The sequence below is a fragment of the Heteronotia binoei genome, chromosome 21, assembly GCF_032191835.1.
Source record: "Heteronotia binoei isolate CCM8104 ecotype False Entrance Well chromosome 21, APGP_CSIRO_Hbin_v1, whole genome shotgun sequence".
In the NCBI taxonomy this organism is placed as follows: Eukaryota; Metazoa; Chordata; class Lepidosauria; order Squamata; family Gekkonidae; genus Heteronotia; species Heteronotia binoei.
Window position 1 is genome coordinate 150979300 of NC_083243.1, and position 19870 is coordinate 150999169.

At 42.1% G+C, this 19870-nt stretch overlaps 1 protein-coding gene across 1 annotated transcript in view; it reads right to left on the reverse strand.

Moving 5' to 3' along the window:
- ABCC8 (ATP binding cassette subfamily C member 8) overlaps positions 1 to 19870 on the reverse strand; it is a 117793-nt gene that overhangs the window by 86944 nt on the left and 10979 nt on the right. Inside the window, exons 5-9 of the mRNA XM_060261104.1 lie at positions 15855 to 16100; positions 15139 to 15327; positions 7696 to 7860; positions 6140 to 6295; positions 2793 to 2927 (exon numbers count right to left, since the gene is read on the reverse strand). Coding sequence (XP_060117087.1) covers positions 2793 to 2927; positions 6140 to 6295; positions 7696 to 7860; positions 15139 to 15327; positions 15855 to 16100 — 891 coding nt within the window. The remainder of the gene's footprint in view (positions 1 to 2792; positions 2928 to 6139; positions 6296 to 7695; positions 7861 to 15138; positions 15328 to 15854; positions 16101 to 19870) is intronic.

The following is a 19870-nucleotide window of genomic DNA, read 5'->3' on the forward strand; positions in this document are numbered from 1 at the left end:
AGAGAGCTGGGCTTCAAGGAAGATGCCATGGCAGTGCAGCTCCATCCTCAAGCCTGGCCAGCAAGCCAGGGGAAGCTGCTGGGTAATGTGGCTCCACCCCCGAGCCCAACTGACGAGCTGTGCTCTGGGGAAGCTGTGCAGCAGCACAGTTCCACCTCCGAGCCCAGCTAACAAGCTGGGCGGCTCTGCCCCTGAGCCTAGGGGCCAGGGAATGGAGGAGCCCATGGCTTGCATTCTAGCTCAAAAAAAGACCTGGTCATGTGAGGAACGTCCAATTTGTCACCTTCCCTGCCCCCCCAAGGCCAGCACCTGGGAAGGCTGAGCGGGATTGGTGAGGCATGCACTTAGAGGTGCTCAGAGCCCAGCTCCAAGAGCATGCACCAACCCGCCGACCCACTCAGCCTTCTCAGAGACCCAGGAAGAATGAGTGGGATTGGTGAAGCATGCATTCAGAGGCGCTCAGAGTCTGGCTTCAAGCACACTCCACACACAGATTCTGGCTCCAAGTGCACAGCACTGACCCCAAGAAGGCTGAGTGGGGGTGCTGAGGTGTGCACTCAGAGGCACTTGGAGGCTGGCTCCAAGCACCTCCTTGTACATCTGCTACCACTCTTCCCCTGGTGCTCCTCCCCCACACCTACCACCTGCCTGCAGCAGGTGGCAAAGGCAAGCATGGTGGAGAAGGGACACTGGGGGCAGCAGGAAGGGGATGCTGGCTGCCCGAGGCCAGGTAGCACCCTAGGTGGCTGCCTACCTGGCTCACTGGGATGTGCTGGTCCTGCCTCCTCCTTATCTAGCTCCCTATCATGTCAAATCAAAATATGTGATCCACAATCCATGTCCTTTACCTGGACTATTTTCATTAATTTGAATATTGATAGGAACTCATCAACTATTTTGATCCATGAAGAAAGTTGTGATATAATTATTTCATTTACTAAATAAAACATTTAATAAATAAAATATTTTCTTGATAATCTTGTTATAGGGCAAATGTCCTCAACTTTTTTGTGCCTGCAGGCACATTTGGAATTCTGACACAACATGGTGGGTACAGCAACAAAATGGCTGCCACAAAATGGCTTCTGCAGAAGGGAGTGCCAGCCACAAAATAATTGCCACAGATCATGCACTGTGATGGCAGCTGCTGCTGAAGCAACATTTTTTAAAAGCTGCACAGTCAATCAAATCTCCAGTAGTCTTGCTTGGCAAAAGCCCTACCTGGTGCCACCACTTAAAACACTTGTAGGGTGCCAGAAAAGATGTTGTCAGGTGCCATGGTATCCAAAGAAACAATTTTGGGACCCCTGTTATAGGAGATCCTGACAGAAACAATCCGACATATTAGAGTCACTGCCCCATTTCCTGCAAAGTCCCTCCTTTTATTGATGAGTGAATTGTTCCCTACATAGTTGCCTCCTTTATGAATTGCTTTAAAAGTAGTTACCTCTTCAATGAGCCTCAACAAATTCTGCTTTGCAATGAATTCCACAGAAGCAATTGCTTGTCTAGAAAATGTTACTCAGCAACAAATGCCTCAGAATAACTCTCTTGCACCCGACAAATGCTGGTTGCCCAGCAACAAACTTAATTAAATTACTGTAGGTTTTTCTGTGAGCTTTATTAAATCAGCCCAAGCCATGTCAAAATAATAGCACCCAAACATGACTTCCCAATAAGAGTCCAGGTGTATGCAGTAATTAGAATATCAGAATAATACAGAGGAAACAGGGGTCTAAATATTATCTCTTCCAAGGATCTCACTGGTTGACCTTGGGCCAGATATATATTTTCATTCTAATGCTTACTGTGAGAATACAGTGTTATTGTGAGAATAAAGGGGAGCAAGAGCCATCAAGACTTGGTGATATACAATTTAACAGACTGACCTCGTGCAAAAATATGTGGACATGTGAGTAGAATTGCCTATGGCCTGGTGGGTGGGTGGGTGGGGGGAGATGTTCCCATAATTATCCTGTAAAGCAGTGTCTGACTTGAAGAGAAGAATCCTTAAATATTCAGCAGCCTACCTTTGTCATCCCTGGTGCTAAACACACTATCTTCTTGCCTACTACTGATGTTCAAGGCCCTTATCTTTCCTCTTATCTGATCAATGTGTCATAATGTTGGGAAGCCAGGCCTGCTCAGACAGTGCAGTGACAAGCAGGATGTTGTCCTACAGTGATAATGTTCTTGATGTGCAAAAGCAGAAGGCTGCAGATGTTCCCCTTCATGTTACCAGCAAATGTTTGGCACCACTTACAAGGATAAGGCTGATTCTAAAACCACTGCTGCCAGTGGCACATCTGTTCATATCACCATGGCAGCTAGCTGCTTTTCCAGTGCTCAGATCAGAGTTCCTTTTGGATGCACCACGTAGAGCAGTTTCCACACAAAGCTGAGTAACTCTGTTCCAACCAACCTGACTGAGTCTGCCTGAGTGTAAGCAAGAGAGAAATAGTACATGAAACCAGCATTCCAGCCCACACCTGGTCTGCCATTTTCGTCCATTTGTGGATCCTTTTATGTTTTGTAGCTTCTGCTGATTCTGTTGTAGATTTTTTTGGCATTGTGGGCTAACTATGGCTAGTTTGTTATATACTGCTGTTCCTATTTGATATATATCATGTTAGCATTTTTATTTGTTAGGTTTAATTGTGATCTGATATCTGGATGAACTGAAATGGGCTTTTGTCTTTTAAAGCCTCTTTGGGAACCTCCTGCCAAAACACAGTATATATCACCAAACAAATGAAAAAGCTTATTGGACAATATGTCTGAAAAATACTCACCAACGTACTTCTTTGGGCTTGTGAAAGTTTTGTGGCTACAAAATATTGAACAGGTACAAGCACTATGATTACCACAGCTCCAATTAAGGCACTGAATCCAAGTAGGTAGTAGAGTAGAATGACTCCTACAATAATCTGATATAAGAGAAACCAAAGGGACATTATTTTTCCTAACCATTTTAAAGAACTATCAGAAGTAAAAGACCATTAGGTCCTGCTGATTATATGACAATTCTACAAAGAAATTCACAACTGTATTCTCGATATTCCCTGCTCAGGTATTTAAAATTGCCAATAAACTTGCAATTAGAGTGTTTGGGAAAGCACTGGGACAAAAGCCTCTCAATATAAAGATCTAACTAACTGTGAATAATTTAAAAATTTCTCATTAGCTTAATATATAAGATCAAAACTCTGTGCTTGTATTAGTTTTACCTCAGTAATTTCAACCACTGATTTCATGTGTCCTTTTTCCTTGAGGTTAAATAAAACCTTTTGCTAATTTTGAATTTTAAAAGTATCTCAAGTGCCATTTTCAAGGGTTTGAGTTAAAGGGCAATCCTATCCCTTTCCTCAGGTTCCTGGGCTGAGCAGGGCTTCTTTCCATGTGGGTTTATTTCCATGTAGGCATTTTTTCATGTGGACATGTTTCCATGGGGGCTTTTTTCCTGTGAGAATTTATGTCCGTGGGGTTTTTTCTTTGAGTATTTTTCCCAGAACCGGCCAATGTACAGTAGAGTCAGCCTATAGCTACTCCCTTATAACCATTAATTTTGTGCTGTGATGTCAATGTATTACAGAACAATAGCTTAGATAGATGGACTGGTAGTAGTGGACATTAGCACCTGAGCTTTGCCATTTGAGAATTAATGTTTCCAATTATATGTTCTTAAACCTATTCATCAATAGAACTACAGATAATTTCACAATAACATTTTTCCATAATAGATATCTTTTTTTTTACATTCATAGAATAATAGAATCATAGAGTTGGAAGGGACCTTCAGGATCATCTAGTCCAACCCCCTGCACAACGTAGGAAACTCACAAACACCTTCCCCTAAATTCATAGGATCTTCATTGCTGTCAGATGGCCAACCAGCCTCTGTTTAAAAACCTCCAAGGAAGGAGAGCCCACCACCTCCCGAGGAAGCCTGTTCCGCTGAGGAATCACTCTGTCAGGAAGTTCCTAATGTTGAGCCAGAAACTCTTTTGATTTAATTTCAACTCATTGGTTCTGGTCCTACCTTCTGGGGCCACAGAAAACAATTCCACACCATCCTCTATATGACAGCCCTTCAAGTACTTGAAGATGGTGATCATATCACCTCTCAGCCGCCTCCTCTCCAGGCTAAACATCCCCAGCTGCTTCAACCTTTCCTCATAGGACTTGGTTTTCAGACCTCTCACCATCTTCCTCGTCCTCCTCTGGACCCGTTCCAGCTTGTCTATATCCTTCTTAAAATGTGGTGCCCAAGACTGAAACAATACTCCAGGTGAGGCCTTACCAGAGCAAAGCGATACCATCACATCACGTGATCTGGACACTATACCTCTGTTGATACAGCCCAAAATTGCATTTGCCTTTTTAGCCACAGCATCACACTGTTAACCCATGTTCAGCGTATGATCCACTAAGACCCCTAGATCCTTTCCTCACATACTACTGCTAAGACAAGTCTCCCCCATCCTATAACCATGCATTGGATTTTTACTACCTAAATGCAGAACTTTACATTTATCCCTTTTAAAATTCATTTTATTGATTTTAGCCCAGTTTTCCAGCCTGTCAAGGTCATCCTGTATCCTCTTTCTGTCTTCTACTGTATTTGCAACCCCTCCCAATTCAGTATCATCGGCAAATTTAATAAACATTCCCTCTATTCCTTCATCCAAATCATTCATAAAGATGTTGAACAAAACAGGTCCCAGCACAGATTCTTGAGGCACTCCACTTGTCACTCCTCTCCAAGAGGCTGAGGAACCATTCACAAGCACTCCTTGGGTGCGATCTGTCAACCAGTTACAGATCCACATAATGGTAACAGGATCCAAACCATTTTACCAACTTGTCAACAAGGATAGTATGTGGAACCTTATCAAAAACCTTACTGAAATCAAGATAAACGATGTCTACAGCATTCCCCTGATCCAGCAAGGTAGCCACTTTCTCAAAAAAAGAGATCAGGTTAGTCTGACATGACTTGTTCTTGAGAAATCCATGCTGGCTTTTAGTAATCACATCCATTCTTTCTAAATGTTCCAGGACCGACAGTTTGATGATTTGTTCTAAAACTTTTCCAGGTACAGACCTCAAACTGATGGGCTGGTAGTTACCCGGATCGTCTTTTTTCCCCTTCTTGAAGATGGGGACAACATTCGCCCGCCTCCAATCTTCTGGCATCTCTCCTGTTCTCCAAGAATTCTCAAAAATAATAGTCAGAGGCTCAGAAATTACATCCGCAAGCTCTTTTAGAACCCTTGGATGCAATTCGTCTGGCCCTGAGGACTTAGTTTCACTTAAAGAAACTAGGTGTTTATGTACTAACCCTATGCTGGACCTAGGTTGGAACTTCATACTCTCCTTATATGTTCTGTTTTTGCATGTTGAGCACTGTTTCCCTCAGAAGAGAAGACTGAGGAAACGTAGGAACTGAGCAGTTCCTCCCTCTCTTCATTACCTGTTACAATTTCACTTTTTTGCCCTCATAATGGGCCTACCATGTCCTTGCTCTTTTTCTTACTCTGAACATAAGAAAACAACCCTTTTTCGTTGTTTTTAGCATCTTTGGCCAGTCTAAGCTCATATTGTGTACTCTTATTTGCAATTGTTATGCCATTAAAGGTTTGGAATTCGAATTCGATATAACTTTTGTATAGGAAAAAGAGTATTTGATCTTTCAAAACTGCATGAGGCTCTGTGCAGTTTTGAAAGATTAAATACACTTTTGGTGTTATGGTGACAAAACAAATATGAACATGCACTTTTTACACATGGTAGTACACATGGTTGTATAGTTTTTCTTGTACACAGAAAACTCCTTTTTGAGTCTGAGCACTGATATTATTCCTACAATATGACAGAGAATAGCCAAGGGATGTTATGCCATCTGTCACCAGTTATTTCTTTGCTCTTAAAAAGGAGTGCTACCTTGAGAAGGGCTGTTACATCCCTCAGCAGCAACGGCATATTTGTTGTTTCTCATGTGATCCTGTAGCAAGGCTGCTGAGATAGTGGGGAAAAACCACTTTTTATACACTTAAAATATTTATCTAAATGAAATTCAAATCTACCTGTACTGTCATATGCAAGTTTATTAAAGGTATATTACTTTCAGTTTCCTTACCTGTACTGGCATAGCCCAAAGATTAGGGCAAAGGAAGAAAAACCACATCAGTTGATTTGTATCTATAGCAACCAGGTTACAGATCTGACCTGCAGTCATTTCCCCCATGGACATATTGGAAGTTGACAGCAGCATAATCTTATTGTAAATTTTTGTCTAAAATGAGAACATGAAATGTTATTTAAAATATGAAAAATAATATTGAAATTAACTTTTAGTTGTCTCATGCTTTCTAACAATAGTGATTTGCTTAAAAAAAAGAAAATAATTTATTGGGCGGCAGCTTGCTTAAAACTCAGTCTAATGGTTGATGAACGAGAAGAAAGAAAAGGTGAGATATTTGGAAAAAACCTAAGTCCATGTTCAGTAGCATTAATTTCATATATGCACAGCACAAATGCAAATCTTAGGTTTTTACGTGCCTTTCATACAGACATACAGACGCTGATTGATGAGTTAATAAGCTATAATTAAATAAACATATCTAGGTGTGTAGAAGGCCAGTGCATGTTCTCATTCCATTCCCACCATAAACCATTAACAATGGAGTAACAATTAAATTTTGACATAGCCCTGACTTTGACGCTCCAGGTTTCACCTTCTGTTACAGAGACTGTGTTAAATGCTACTCTCTGAACGCAGGTTATATCTTGAGTCCAACTGTGACCTGCCAGATTTTGCCCTAGATTTGTTTGTCCTTGTTTCATTTCTTTCCCTCTTCTAGGCAGCTATTATGTTTTAAATCAACGGTTGACACCACTTTCTGAATATACTAACCATTCTGCCTTCTCCATTTTTATTATGTGCAAAACAAGGTTTACAGATCTTATGCATGATGATCTGCAAGACCCAGATTAATCCTGGAGTTTGCAGATTTCATCACAGACATGATTTGTGAGCTTCTGCTTCACATTTCCTTGCTTCTCAAAAAGTGTTTATTTTCTCTCGGTTGCTGCCACTGTAAGGGAGAATGATTCCTGTCTGATCAGTAGGTTTTAGTCAAGTACCATATAAATCTGATGGTGTTGGTAACATAAACTGGACCATGAAGAATACTGTTTTTTTTATTGCAAAGTGTTTTTTATAAACTGTAAAAATCAATGACAATAATTATGGGAGTAAGTCATCTTGAGGACCAATTTATTTGGCAAAAACATTCAAGAAAATGATATTCACTGCATTCTACATTCCTCCAAATTCAGTTGGAACATGTTTCTAACCTTTCATTTAATCACTACTGTGCTGTCATTAAAAGATTTTTAAAGGGGTCACAATTCATCAAAAGTTAGTGACTAATTTTCACTGAAAACAATGGAATGGGACTTGGCTATGACTATGTCAAGTCCCCTTTGTTTTAAAATAAAATAAATAAAAACAAATAAAATAGAAATAAAAATAGAAATAAAAACAGTGTCCATACATTCATATTTTAATGCTATTTTATAACTCTATTGTAAGGGTTATTACAATTTTTCTCTGACCAAAATAGTTGCTACACAGATGGATCACACAGTTCTTTGGCTAAGAATGTTCCTCTTCTGATATATATGAAATACCTGTATTGCTCCTCTCAGGTTAATTCCTGTTTCAATGGCAACATAGTATGAAGCCTGGAGAAATGTTCTTTGCAATAAAAGAGCAAAGAAGAGGAGGACTGCCAAAACATAAGCATTGGCCAGAAATTCTGGAGATGAAATGAAGAAAACACCAAGTATTTTTGTCTGGAGGGAAGAGAGAGGAAAATGTTATTTAATTGAAAAATTCACAATATACTTCCAATAGTTGCTAAATATAATACATAAATATAATATAGTTTTAATACAAAGGGGAATTGCAAAAATGATTGAACATAACATTTTGGTAAATCCAGGAAATATTTTTCATCGGGGCTTTTTTTGTAGAAAAAGCCCAGCAGGAAATCATTTGCATATTAGGCCACACCCTGACACCAAGCTAGCAGGAACTGCATTCCTATTTTTCATTCAAGTGATAGATACATCTTGCAAACTGAACAATAAGAAGAAATCATCTGTACTATAATTATGCAAAATCTGAGAATCAGACCACCAGAACAAGTAACCTTGGACTCCTTCTTTGGGGGTGGAGGGAGGAAAGGATAAAAGTTATTTAAAAACCATCTACCATTAAAATTAAATGACATATTTTGCTCATAATTGCAGTTTTGAAAGACAACAGATGATCAGTAAACTTGTTCCTTGATTGTGTCTTCATATATCAGAGTAACTAGATCAGGGGTGTCAAACATGGGCTCGTGGGCTAGATTAGGCACCCACATTAGGCTCTATCAGACCAATGAGAAACTCACTGTCTTTTGATTCCTTCTCCCTCTCTTTCTTCCTTCTGCGTCACAGCTTACTTTGGCAGGCAAGCTCAATTGCACAGGAGCTACAGAGCAAAGCCTCTATTTTCTCCATTGGCTGACCAGCAAATGAAGCAGCTTATGTACAAAAGCTCACAATGTCCAGCCATTTCATGTTTTCCTCTGAGTTTTAGGCTCAAAGCATTGACCATGAGATTTCTGTAATTAATGTCAATAAATCAAAAGTAGGTTTGCAACTTACGGATGCACACCTAAACAGCATACTCAAAATTGCTACAGCACAGACATTGTCTCCAGATGCTGATGCAATAATTCAGAGCAAGAGTTGGTAGCTGTCAGAGACTATTAAATAAACAAAATATTGCAAGAGTGCTAGTCTTTTAAGCATGCTTTAAGTTTTTTTTTTCAATTTTTTAAAATCTTTAATTGTGTTTGACTGTGTCTTTTATAAAGTTTACATCTGCACTATCTGGCATTGCATTTACTTACTTGTGGCTCAGCCCAACAAGAACTCATTAATGTTAGATCCAGCCCTCACAACAAATGAGTTTGACACCCCTGGACTAGACAATTTCCCTTACACAAACAATGGCATGGATCCTAAAGCTTCTTTATGCTTGCATTCTTTTTTTCCACTGTAGAGCAGCACTGCTGTTGATCACGGCAGCCTGGGCAGGGAAATCCCCCTATCAGCTTTTGACGGGGCGCCACTGACAATGGCACCCAAGGTCAGAAGCCTGGGAGTGCTATTGGAGGCCTCCCTGATGATGGAGGCCCAGATAGCAGCAACTGCAAAATCCGCCTTCTTTCATTTTAGGCGGGTGAAACAGTTGGTTCCCTTCCTTGGCTGTGACGACCTGGCAACTGTGATTCATGCAACGGTCACCTCAAGATTGGACTACTGTAATGCCCTCTACTTGGGGCTGCCTTTGTCGCGAACCCGGAAACTTCAGCTAGTGCAGAACACGGCTGCTAGGCTGCTAATGGGGTAGCCCAAGTGGGAGCACATACAGCCAGCACTGCAGGAACTGCACTGGCTACTAATAGTGTACCAGATTCGTTACAAGGTGCTGATTATTACCTTTAAAGCCCTATATGGCCGAGGACCTGTTTACTTGAGGGACCGTCTGTCCCCACATGTTCCCCAGAGAGTACTAAGATCTGGCTCCAACATCTCCTAGCAATCCCTGGACTGAAAGAGGTGAGACTGTCGACCACAAAGGATTGGGCCTTTTCAGTGGCAGCCCTCTCCTGGTGGAATCAATTGCCGGAAGAGGTTAGGGCCTTGCGGGACCTTGCTCAGATCCGCAAGGCCTGTAAGACTGCTCTCTTCCGGCAAACCTTCAGTTGACTGTAGAAGAATTATGGAACAACTGTCGTCCTGAGAATATGAGTAACATCTGATTTGTTAGTACCAACTGTAGATTGTTTTAACTTGTACTGTTTAATAGTTTTATTGATCTTATGACTGCAATCATAGCTTACTATGATTTGATGTAAGCCACCCTGAGCCCGCCTCGGCTGGGAGGGCAGGGTATAAATCGAATTAAACAAACACTTTCCTCCCACAAAAAAAATGGCGGTGGCCATTGTGCAGCTGCTGGCAATTGCCCACCTCCCATTCCCTTGAATGGAATCATGAGGGTGGGGAGAGCCTATGCAGGCTTAGCACAGGAGAGCTGACCAATCAGGGGGAGGGTGGGCAGGCCAGGTCTGGCAGTGGCTACCATCCCCGATCATTCTGATCCAGCATGAGCTCCACAAGCGCCCATCATGTGGGATTAGCTAATCACTGGTTATAAGGCTGAGAAGGAATTTTTTGGCCCTTGCTCAAATTGGCCATGAGCCCCCCCCCCCATTTTTTCACCTGTTCCACATGGTTAGAGAGGGTGAGACATAAACAGGCCTCGTATCACTGCTTAGGCCCTAACTGGAATGGTGGGAAAAGCATGGGTTGAAGGGATTTCAAACTGATGAGCACCCTGAGACACCAGTGATAGGGGGTCCTCAACTGAGCTACCTAAAGGCTTGGTAGTCCAGGTGGCCCAGCTGGGGGCTTCTTTGGGGTCAGGGAACATATGACCAGCCTTAAGGCTTTGCAATCATGGGTAGGGATATGCTTTCCCATCTCTTCTATGCACTGGTGTGCAGGCAGTGGTGGGTAGGGTCTGGAAGCTTTTGGACATGGACCCAGAGCCAGGTTGGGTTTGCCATTAGGAAGCTTGCTTTGCAAGCTCAATGCAACCTGTGCTTTAAATGTATGTAATGATGCAGACTAGCTTATGTGTAGGCTTTCCGATCCCCAGGTCCCAGCGGGGGATCCCCTGGTTTTACAGGCTTCCCCCTACCCCCAGCAAGCTGGCCGGCGGGGGAAGCCCCTCTCCCACAGCCACCATGTACCTCTAGATCTTCAGCAGGACCTGCAAACAGGTCCAGTTTTAAAATGCGTGTGTGCCTTTAAATTGGAGCAGGAAGTACTTCATGGGGAAGCGTTAGCAACAGCAGACCTCATAAGAGTGCAGCCCCTCTGTTCGTTTTGCTTTCGTTTCTGACAATTGAGTGTGTGTGTAAAGAGAGCAGTGTAGCCCCTGTACTTTCCAGATCTCATTGTGGAGGCACCAGAGAAAGTTAAGCATGTGTGTGAGTGAGAGAGAGAAAGCGGGGGGAGGGGAGGGAACTCTATTATTCCCTATGGAGACTTATTCTCATTGGAAATAATGGAGAATTGATCCGTGGGTATCTGGGGCTCTGGGGGGGCTGTTCTTTGAAGTAGAGGCACCAAATTTGCAGCATAGCATCCAGTACCTCTTCCCAAAATACCCCCCAAGTTTCAAAAAGATTGAACCAGGGGGTCCAATTCTATGAGCCCCAAAAGAAGGTGCCCCTATCCATTATTTCCTATGGAGGGAAGGGATTTAAAAGATGTGCGGTTCCTTTAAATGCGATGGCCAGAACTCCCATGAAGTTCAATTATTCTTGTCACACCCTTGCTCCTGGCTCTGCCCTCAATGTCTCCTGGCTCCACCTCCAAAGTTTCCTGGCTCCACCCCCAAAGTCCCCAGATATTTCTTGAATTGGACTTGGCAACCCTACTTATGGGTAAATAAAGTTCCAGTTTAATCCATAACTTGTGCAGTGTTTCATTTGAGGGGTGGGTAAGCAAGTTGTTTTGGGCTCCTTGAAAGACACTGGTCTTATGTAAGAGGAGTACTGTCTCCACAACAAATGAACTGCAGCAAAACCAGAAGAAGATATAGGATTCAAACTATTGCTTGCCACACTGGGTGGAAGGTTCAGATAGAGACATTCCTGACATCTATTTTTCTACACTTAGTGAGAATTTAGTGTACAGAAACTTCCAGGCATTAGTCTTCATTCACAGTATGAAGTGGTATATGCATGGCTGCCAGCTCTGGGTTAAGGAATTCCTTGAGACTGGGGAGGGTGGGATTGGGGAAAGGTAGGGATCTCAGCAGGGTATAATGAAGAGGCATGCATGTACAATATTCATCACCAGCCTTGTTTTGGATTTGGAGATCTTGTGATTATTATATTAACCCCCTAAAAGTTTAAGGGAAGGACCCTCTTCTATCATGCCTAACCCTTCAATTTGTTGTTTTCCAGATATACATGCTGATTAGAATGGTATCAAAAAGATGATGAATTTTCAGATTAAAATCTAGAACAAGGCAAGCCATCTTCTGAATTCTCAGATTTATATTCTCAGAGTCCTTCACAAATGTGTTTTAACTCCCCTGGAAGATGGGGAAGCACTTGTGGTGGGTAATTTAGACTAGAGAAGATATGTATAGGGAAAGGATTAAATACCCTCCCTTTCTCCACTAATTCCCTATCCTGAGGCTTCTTTTCTTGAAAAAGAAAAGTGTGCTGTGTGACTATCTTATGTGCATTTGAGGAATGAAGGGAGATCAGGCAGGTAATATGTCCAAAGGAGCTATTCTCTCCAGAGGAACTGATGTCTATAATCTGAATATCAGTTGTAATTCCAGAAGATCTCCAGGATGATGTGCCACATGGATGTTGGCAACCCTATAATGACTACTATAGTTGAGACAGAGACATTGGCTGTGAAGTAAGACTGAATGGAAGCCTTTTAACATCAACCAAACAGAAGTTACTAAATGGACTACATGACACAGAGCAAAACACACTTGCTGGCATTAATAAGCAGGTAATATCATTACTCTAAATATTTGCAATATATGCAATATTTGCAATAAAGATGTATTGATTCTTAGCCAGTTCGGTGTAGTGATTAGGAGAACAGTCTCTAATCTGGGAGAACCAGATTTGATTCCCCACTCTTCCACATGCACCTGCTGGTGTGACCTTGAGTCAGTCACAAGTTCTTTCAGAGCTGTTCTCTCAAGAGCAGTTTTCCAGAGAGATCTCTCAGCTCCACCTACCTCACAGGGTGTCTGTTGTGGGAAGGGAAAGGGAAACAAGACTGTAAGCTGCTCTGAGACTCTGAATGAAGGATGGGGTATAAATCCAATCTGCTCCTCCATCTCTTCCACTTTTGTGTATGCAACTTTTAATTCATAATTCCATGGCTCTATTCCATGCTAAAATCCCCATGTCTTAATATAGCAAGAATGGAAACAGCAGTACATTGACTGATTTAAAATAATGGAATCTGTTTTATAGCCTCAGCATGGGATATTCATTTTCATTCCATTATGACAAGATGATGAGAATCCATTAACAGTTGCCATCCTTCAATCAGTTGGGTTTGGTAATGAGTCTTTTAAATGGGATGCTGCTGCATTATCTTATGATGAAAATCAACATTGTTTTTGGAAACTCAGAATCTTGAACTTTGTCATGCCAGCTTGTCCCCAAGAGGGATGTTGCCTTTGGCTGCTACCAGTATCAAGGCACTCCTAAGAGGCCTCAGAATGGGAAGGGAGGGGATTAGCGCACCCTGGTTCTCCTATTCCCAGCTGGAGCACCTTCTGCCACAGCTTCAGCACTCAGTGTTTTCCCTCCCCAGCCTCTCAACCAGAGCATCCTTTTATCCTCCCAGCTTCCTCTCAGGGGGTCATTTCACCCTCTTCCACTGCAACCTGCCCCTGCCCATCACCTTCAGGTCATCTTCATTAGCCTGGGCCAGCTTCCATGTGTGTGAGGGCCCCACCCCACTATCCCCCAGCCAAGGCCATGCCTCTTCCATTCACAATTGCATCCTGGCCAGGGATGGGGTGGGGTTGCACTGCCTCTGGAGCCATGGCCAACCTCCCACCATCCTCCAGACCTACCTGCTTCCAGCCTGGTCTCCCCTCCAGTGCCCTGGCCCAGGACGTTCTGGCACTGACCAGCTCAGACCCTGCTGCAAGGGTCAGCCGCACTGCCTCTGTCTCCCTTGGATCTTTCGGACTCCTGCCTCTTTCTGTCATCATCTGCTGCCCTGTTTTGGGTGCTAGCGCTGCCACGGTCCTCATGATCTCCCCCACTTCCACTGCTGCCTGCCACCCATGTAAATTGTCTTGCCAGGGGTTCCAGGCTCTCCCGGAGGCTGCGTGTGGGCAGATCAGGGAGGTGGATGGCAGAGTCTCAACGAGGGTGCTGGCAGCATTTCCCTCCCCCAGGCCACAGCCTCACTGCCAGCCCCAGACACACTTGTTTTGAATGTTTTTGTACAGCTGTTTTTCCCTTGGTATTACAGCTGAAAAATCTACTTTATTTTTCTTACATCTAATTCTTTTAGTGCTGGACTCTCGTTCTTTATCATTACTGATCCCTCATTGCATATCTCTCTATTTATGTGTGTGTATGTTCTTGCATTTATTCTCAACTATCACTCAGAAGAAAACTCACCCCTTTCTGTCTATCTCCCTCCAGTCTGCAAAGGCAGATGGAATGCCTATCATTAGGTGGGGGTGAAGCCTGTACCTTTATCTCTATTCCATTCTGCCTCTGTGGTCCTGCCTGCCCATCAGTATGTGCAAGAAATGGCTGCTTTCTCCTGTTGCAGGTGGACTTCTACTGTTTGAAAAGGCAAATCCTGCCTCAGGCCAAGTCTCTACCTCTATCTCTCCCTGCCTTTTCAGCATGTGCAAATAAAAAATAAAACGTCTTGGTCCAGTAGGAAGAACTGTCCCAGATAATGCTCTTGTAAACATGAACAATGTTTATGTAGAATTAGAAAGCCCTACTAGATCCCAAGAGATACTATAATGATTGACAACAAATGGAAATGCTGTGTACAGTAACAATGATTAGGATGATCCCATGTGGAATAAAAATAGCTTTAACTGTTCTGGTTGAGAGATGTCTGCATCAGGCACATATCTGCTGAGTCACTTGACCCCCTTGATTTCCGTTCTGCCCCTCTGCCCAGGAAATTAAACCAGACAGTAGAACAACAAAATAATGTAGACTGTTTTTAAATGCTCCTGAATGTGACAAATAATTGCTTATATTTGGAGTATTTATAATATTTATAGATGGATGCTATTCAGGTAGGTCTTAATACGTTTCTAACTACACATCCCTAATAATAATCCAAGGAAATAGTTAAATTTCTAATCAGTATAATATGTCATATATTTAACTTTAATAACAAATATTTATCAAGTCTTTTAGGGAAATGTTAGTAGCAACCTAACATATATTTTAAAAATGATACAAGTAGTACCTGAGGGTGGAAAGTGTTGTTCCCTTTCCCAACATGGTGTACAATCCCAGAAATGCAGAGGGGACCAGCAAATCCAAGCAAATCTGCCAAAATACGGAAAGTGCTGCTTAGAACCAAAGGTCTTCCAAAGGCACAGCAGAGGGCATACCAGATGGACTTGGATCCTTGTGGATATGGAGAGTTTTTGCTCTGTTCAAGAATATTAAAATATTATTAATAGGATAAAGGGAAGACTACTCTATTTTACCCATCATCCATCTCTCTCTCTATCTCTCTCTGTTCAAGGATAACATTGCATATATATATATGTGTGTGTGTGTGTGTAGGTGAGAGGGGTCAGATTCAATACGTGAAACTGTGCAAGCATTAAAAGTGGAAGGGTTAAACTCCATTCTTCTACCTGCCGAGTTCCCATGCAAATCAGGGTCCCATGCAGCTGCTATTAGTACTACTATTACTATTACTAATCAAGAATCTCCCAGAATCTCATCTAGTTAGGATCTCTACAATCCAGTTATCTATCTTTAGCCATGTGCAAATTACACTAATAATTTATTTCAAATAGAGTGTCCCCAACAGAAGTCATTCCAGGATTCAATGGATGCCAAAAGTTATGTCAGAAGTATTCCAAAATCTACTAAGTGCTTACATTTATTACTACAGATATAATCCAAAGAAGTATATTACTAATGAGGTGCATAACTAACATGTCTTACTTTTTTCTGTGCTTCAAAAGCTTCATTAAGGCACTTGTAATTTGTTACAGCTCTCATGGCAATAGGCAGCTTGCCTATAGCTTTCAGATCTATTGGCTTCTTATGTGCTGTTTTAATGAATGTATTCATCCACCAGTATGTTCCTTTAGACAGCAGATTGACAAAGGGTTGCAGGAATCTGACTCCAAGATCCTGAAGGTCCTCAGGGGGTTTAACTTCTTTAGGCTTTTTGAAGAAAACATATCTCTGAAATCCATGAAGTGAAAAGTTTATTAAGCAAGTTCATGAAAAAGGGGAAAATATAATTAACACAATACTATACTATGAATTAGTCCCTTAGTGAAGATGACATAAGGTTGTCAATCTGTAGTTATCCTGGAATTACAACTGATCTGCAGACTACAGTTTGGAATCGACAGAATTCTCCTGGAGAAAATGTCAGATTTGGATGCTGGATTCTATAGCATTACATCCTTACAGAGGTGCCTCACCTCCCCAAACTCTGCCTTCCCACCATTCCTACAACTGAATTGATTTGTCCACACAGAAAAATCCAGATGTGAATTGCTATAGTGCAATGACAGTGCACTATCCAATGATGTGGATGCAGTCTAAACTAAATGTTACTTCCATGTTCTGAAAAGGGTTTGTCTGGTCAAGTCTGAGAACCAGTGAGAGGGCTGTGGGGAGGGAGATGGGGGGGTGCAATTTCGCCAATTTCACTGTCTCCAAACCTCTATAAATTTCCCAATCTGGAGTTGGCTAACTACCATAAGATGACCAGATAACAGTAGATCAAAACAACCAAGTTAAATACTCAATAAGGTTCCCTCTGTAGAATGACTCTTCTTCCCACAGCATCCAACTGGCACAGTTTCATACATAGTTAACAATAGTGTTCACTTTCAAAAACAAAATCACTAAATTACTTGAAAGAAATAATTTCATTGCTTGACAAGCTGTAAAGATTCGGATGAAATGTGTCATAGCTCTTGCTAATCATGTTGGATCCCCAAGTCCTATATTATCATTATCATGATTCCCATACTATATTATCACCCCTCCCTGATAATATTAGAATTGAGAATTCGTCATGGAGGCAGAAATGACTATGGAGGAGAAAGTATTCAAATACCAGAGTGGAACTGAGAGCATGGTTGGGAGGTACTTGATGTAGCCCCTCTTTGTTTATATGGGTCTAGGTAAAACTTGGATGAGGGACCTTCTGGGACCCCTCCTCCAGTCAAGGATTTAAGTTTTGACTCTTTTGTTTGTTTTTAGCATGATTACTATTCCACAGAGAAACTGCACATGACAGTTCTCCTTTTATCCATATGACTACCTTCTGGGTCATGCTGGATTCAGCCAAGGCCTTTTAGTGTTTGTGTGTGTGAGACATTAGTACTGTGACATTAGTACTGAGCAGAGGACAAGAGTGTAAGCTCTTACAGCAAACTGGATGTCATCTTGAAAAGTTCAAACTATGGTACAAGCCAGCATTGTAGGGTCACACAATTCAGTGATGCAAACAATGGGCATTATGAGATCACCCACTGCATCATCCAGCAAACTGGATGTCAAGCTGAGCAGCCTTCACTATGCTACAAGCCAGCATGGCAGGGCTACACAGTTTAGTGATGCAAACAATGGGCATTATTAGATCACCCACTGCATCATCCACCAAACTGGATGCTAAGGTGAGAAGCACTCACTGTGCTAGAAACCAGCATGATAGGGCCACACCATTCATTGATGATAACAATGGGCATTATTACATCACCCACTGCATCATCCAGCAAACTGGATGTCAAACTGAACAGCCTTCACTCTGCAGTTCTGTGATGCAAACAATGGACATTATTATATCACCCACTGTAGGGCTGGCCAAACTGTGGCTTGGGAGCCACATGTGACTCTTTCACGTCTATTGTGTGGATCCCAGATATCAAGGAGGAACTTAATGCAGACTTACTCTCTAGTAATCATGCTTAGCATTGGGACTTCAGTCAGCCTCCTAGGTCTGTCTCATATATAGGCAAATATTTACGCCATGTGTGAAGCAGGGAAGAGGAGGAAACAGGCAAATTTGCAAGATCTTCTCCTCTAGTGCAGAGGTCACCCAGAGACCTAGAGCAGGGAAAGAGAGCGCAAGAGCCAAGGGAGCCACTGGAAAGAGGGACGGCAATAAAGAGGGCAGCACAGGGTTCCCCCTTAGTTTCATAGCTCTTGTAGGAGCTGTATTTACTAACCTTGGTGTCAAGGCAAAGAGGGATGTATAATGATGCAAATGGTGGTATGTGTGCATTTCCTTCTCCCACTGGTGCTAAAAAATAATTTCCTAGCCTTTCCCTATGCTGGTCTTATGGGCTGCTAACAGACTGGCACTCAGAGATGCCTCTGAGATCGACCAAAAAACCCCCTCCGGATGGCAACATCTGCTGCCTGCCCCTGTCCTGTACTCACCCCATCCTCTAGGCTGATCCACCTGGCTCAAAAAGGCACCACTTCAAATGTGGTGCCTTTTTGCTGAGGCGCCTCCCGGCCATCTGGAAAGCTGGGAAGCACCTGGAGAGCGCCCAAGGAGCCATGGATGGGACGCATGAGCTTTCCTGATGCTCCCCGGGTGCCCACAGCCCACCCCTTTCCCTGAGTGCTATCTGGAAGCTCTGGGGCGCTCTAGTTCTGCCCGGCTTTATTTGGGACAGCTTCAAGCTGCCCCAAACCATATGATATCACCCATGGGGACCATTATTCCCAGTGTTTGTTTTTTAAAAAAGTTCTCCATCTAGCATGGTCATGTTGTCAAGTGCATACGTATGTATTTTATTTTTGTGTGCAAAGAAAGTATTAAGAGTTTTAAGTAAGACATGTGTGCAATATTTGTTCATGTGGCTCTCAAACATCTGTCATTTATTCTATGTGACTCTTATGTTAAATTTGGCACCCCTGTGTTAGAGGTTTATAAAATCATGCATGGGGTGGAGACAGTTGATAAAGAGAACTTTTTCACCCTCTCCCAAAATAGCAAACTCAAGGGCATCCAATGAAGCTGATAAGACAGAAGATTCAGGATGAACAAAATGAAATACTTCTTTACATAGTGAGTGAATCAAATGTGGAATTCACTGTCAGAGGCTGTAGCAATGGCCACAGACATAGATGACTTTAATAGGGAATTAGACAGATTCATGGAGGACAGGTCTATCAGTGGCAGCTAGCCATGGTGACTGAAGGGAACCTCCACTTTCAGAGGCAGTAATCTTTTGAATATCAGAGCCAGGAAACAACATCAGGGAAGACAATGGCCTCTATGCCCTGTTGGTTGAGCCTCCAGAGAAACTGGTTGGCCACCATATGAGACAGGATGCTGGACTAGATCGGTCACTGATCTGATCCAGCTGGGCTCTTCTTATTTTATTTTCATAACTATAATTAATCTACTAAATTACTGGGCCACACTTTATTTTCACTCTCTACCATGACTAGAGTGTGACCTAAGACTGCATGTCGTTGTCAGAAGAGTACAATTTATGTGCTTGATTCTCCACTAAGAAAAATCTATACAAAAATCTATTAAGTAGATGATATAGGAACTTCATTCAAGCATCACTAACTGGAATAAGAAACATTTTGTACTGAGTATTTGATTTTCTCTTTTATAAACTAGTTAATTTTTGTCAAAATTATATTAGTGAACTAAGGACTAATTTTAAAAGCATTGTTAAGAAACATGACAATTTTGGACATGGGAACAGCTGTTGAGGTGATCTATACTGGATATCTTTACCACTCAAAACAGACAACAGTTGATACTGAGAAAGAAGTAAAGGGATCAGAATCAACCATAAGTCATAATTTTGTAGTAAGTTAGTATTAACAATAACAGTAAAACAACAACAATACACATTTTGTTCAGTTTTTATGTACATTAATAATATCTTCATTTAGGGATAAACACAAAAGGCACACTTAGCAAGCAAAATAGCGAGGCATTTGTCAGTTTTAGATATTCAATA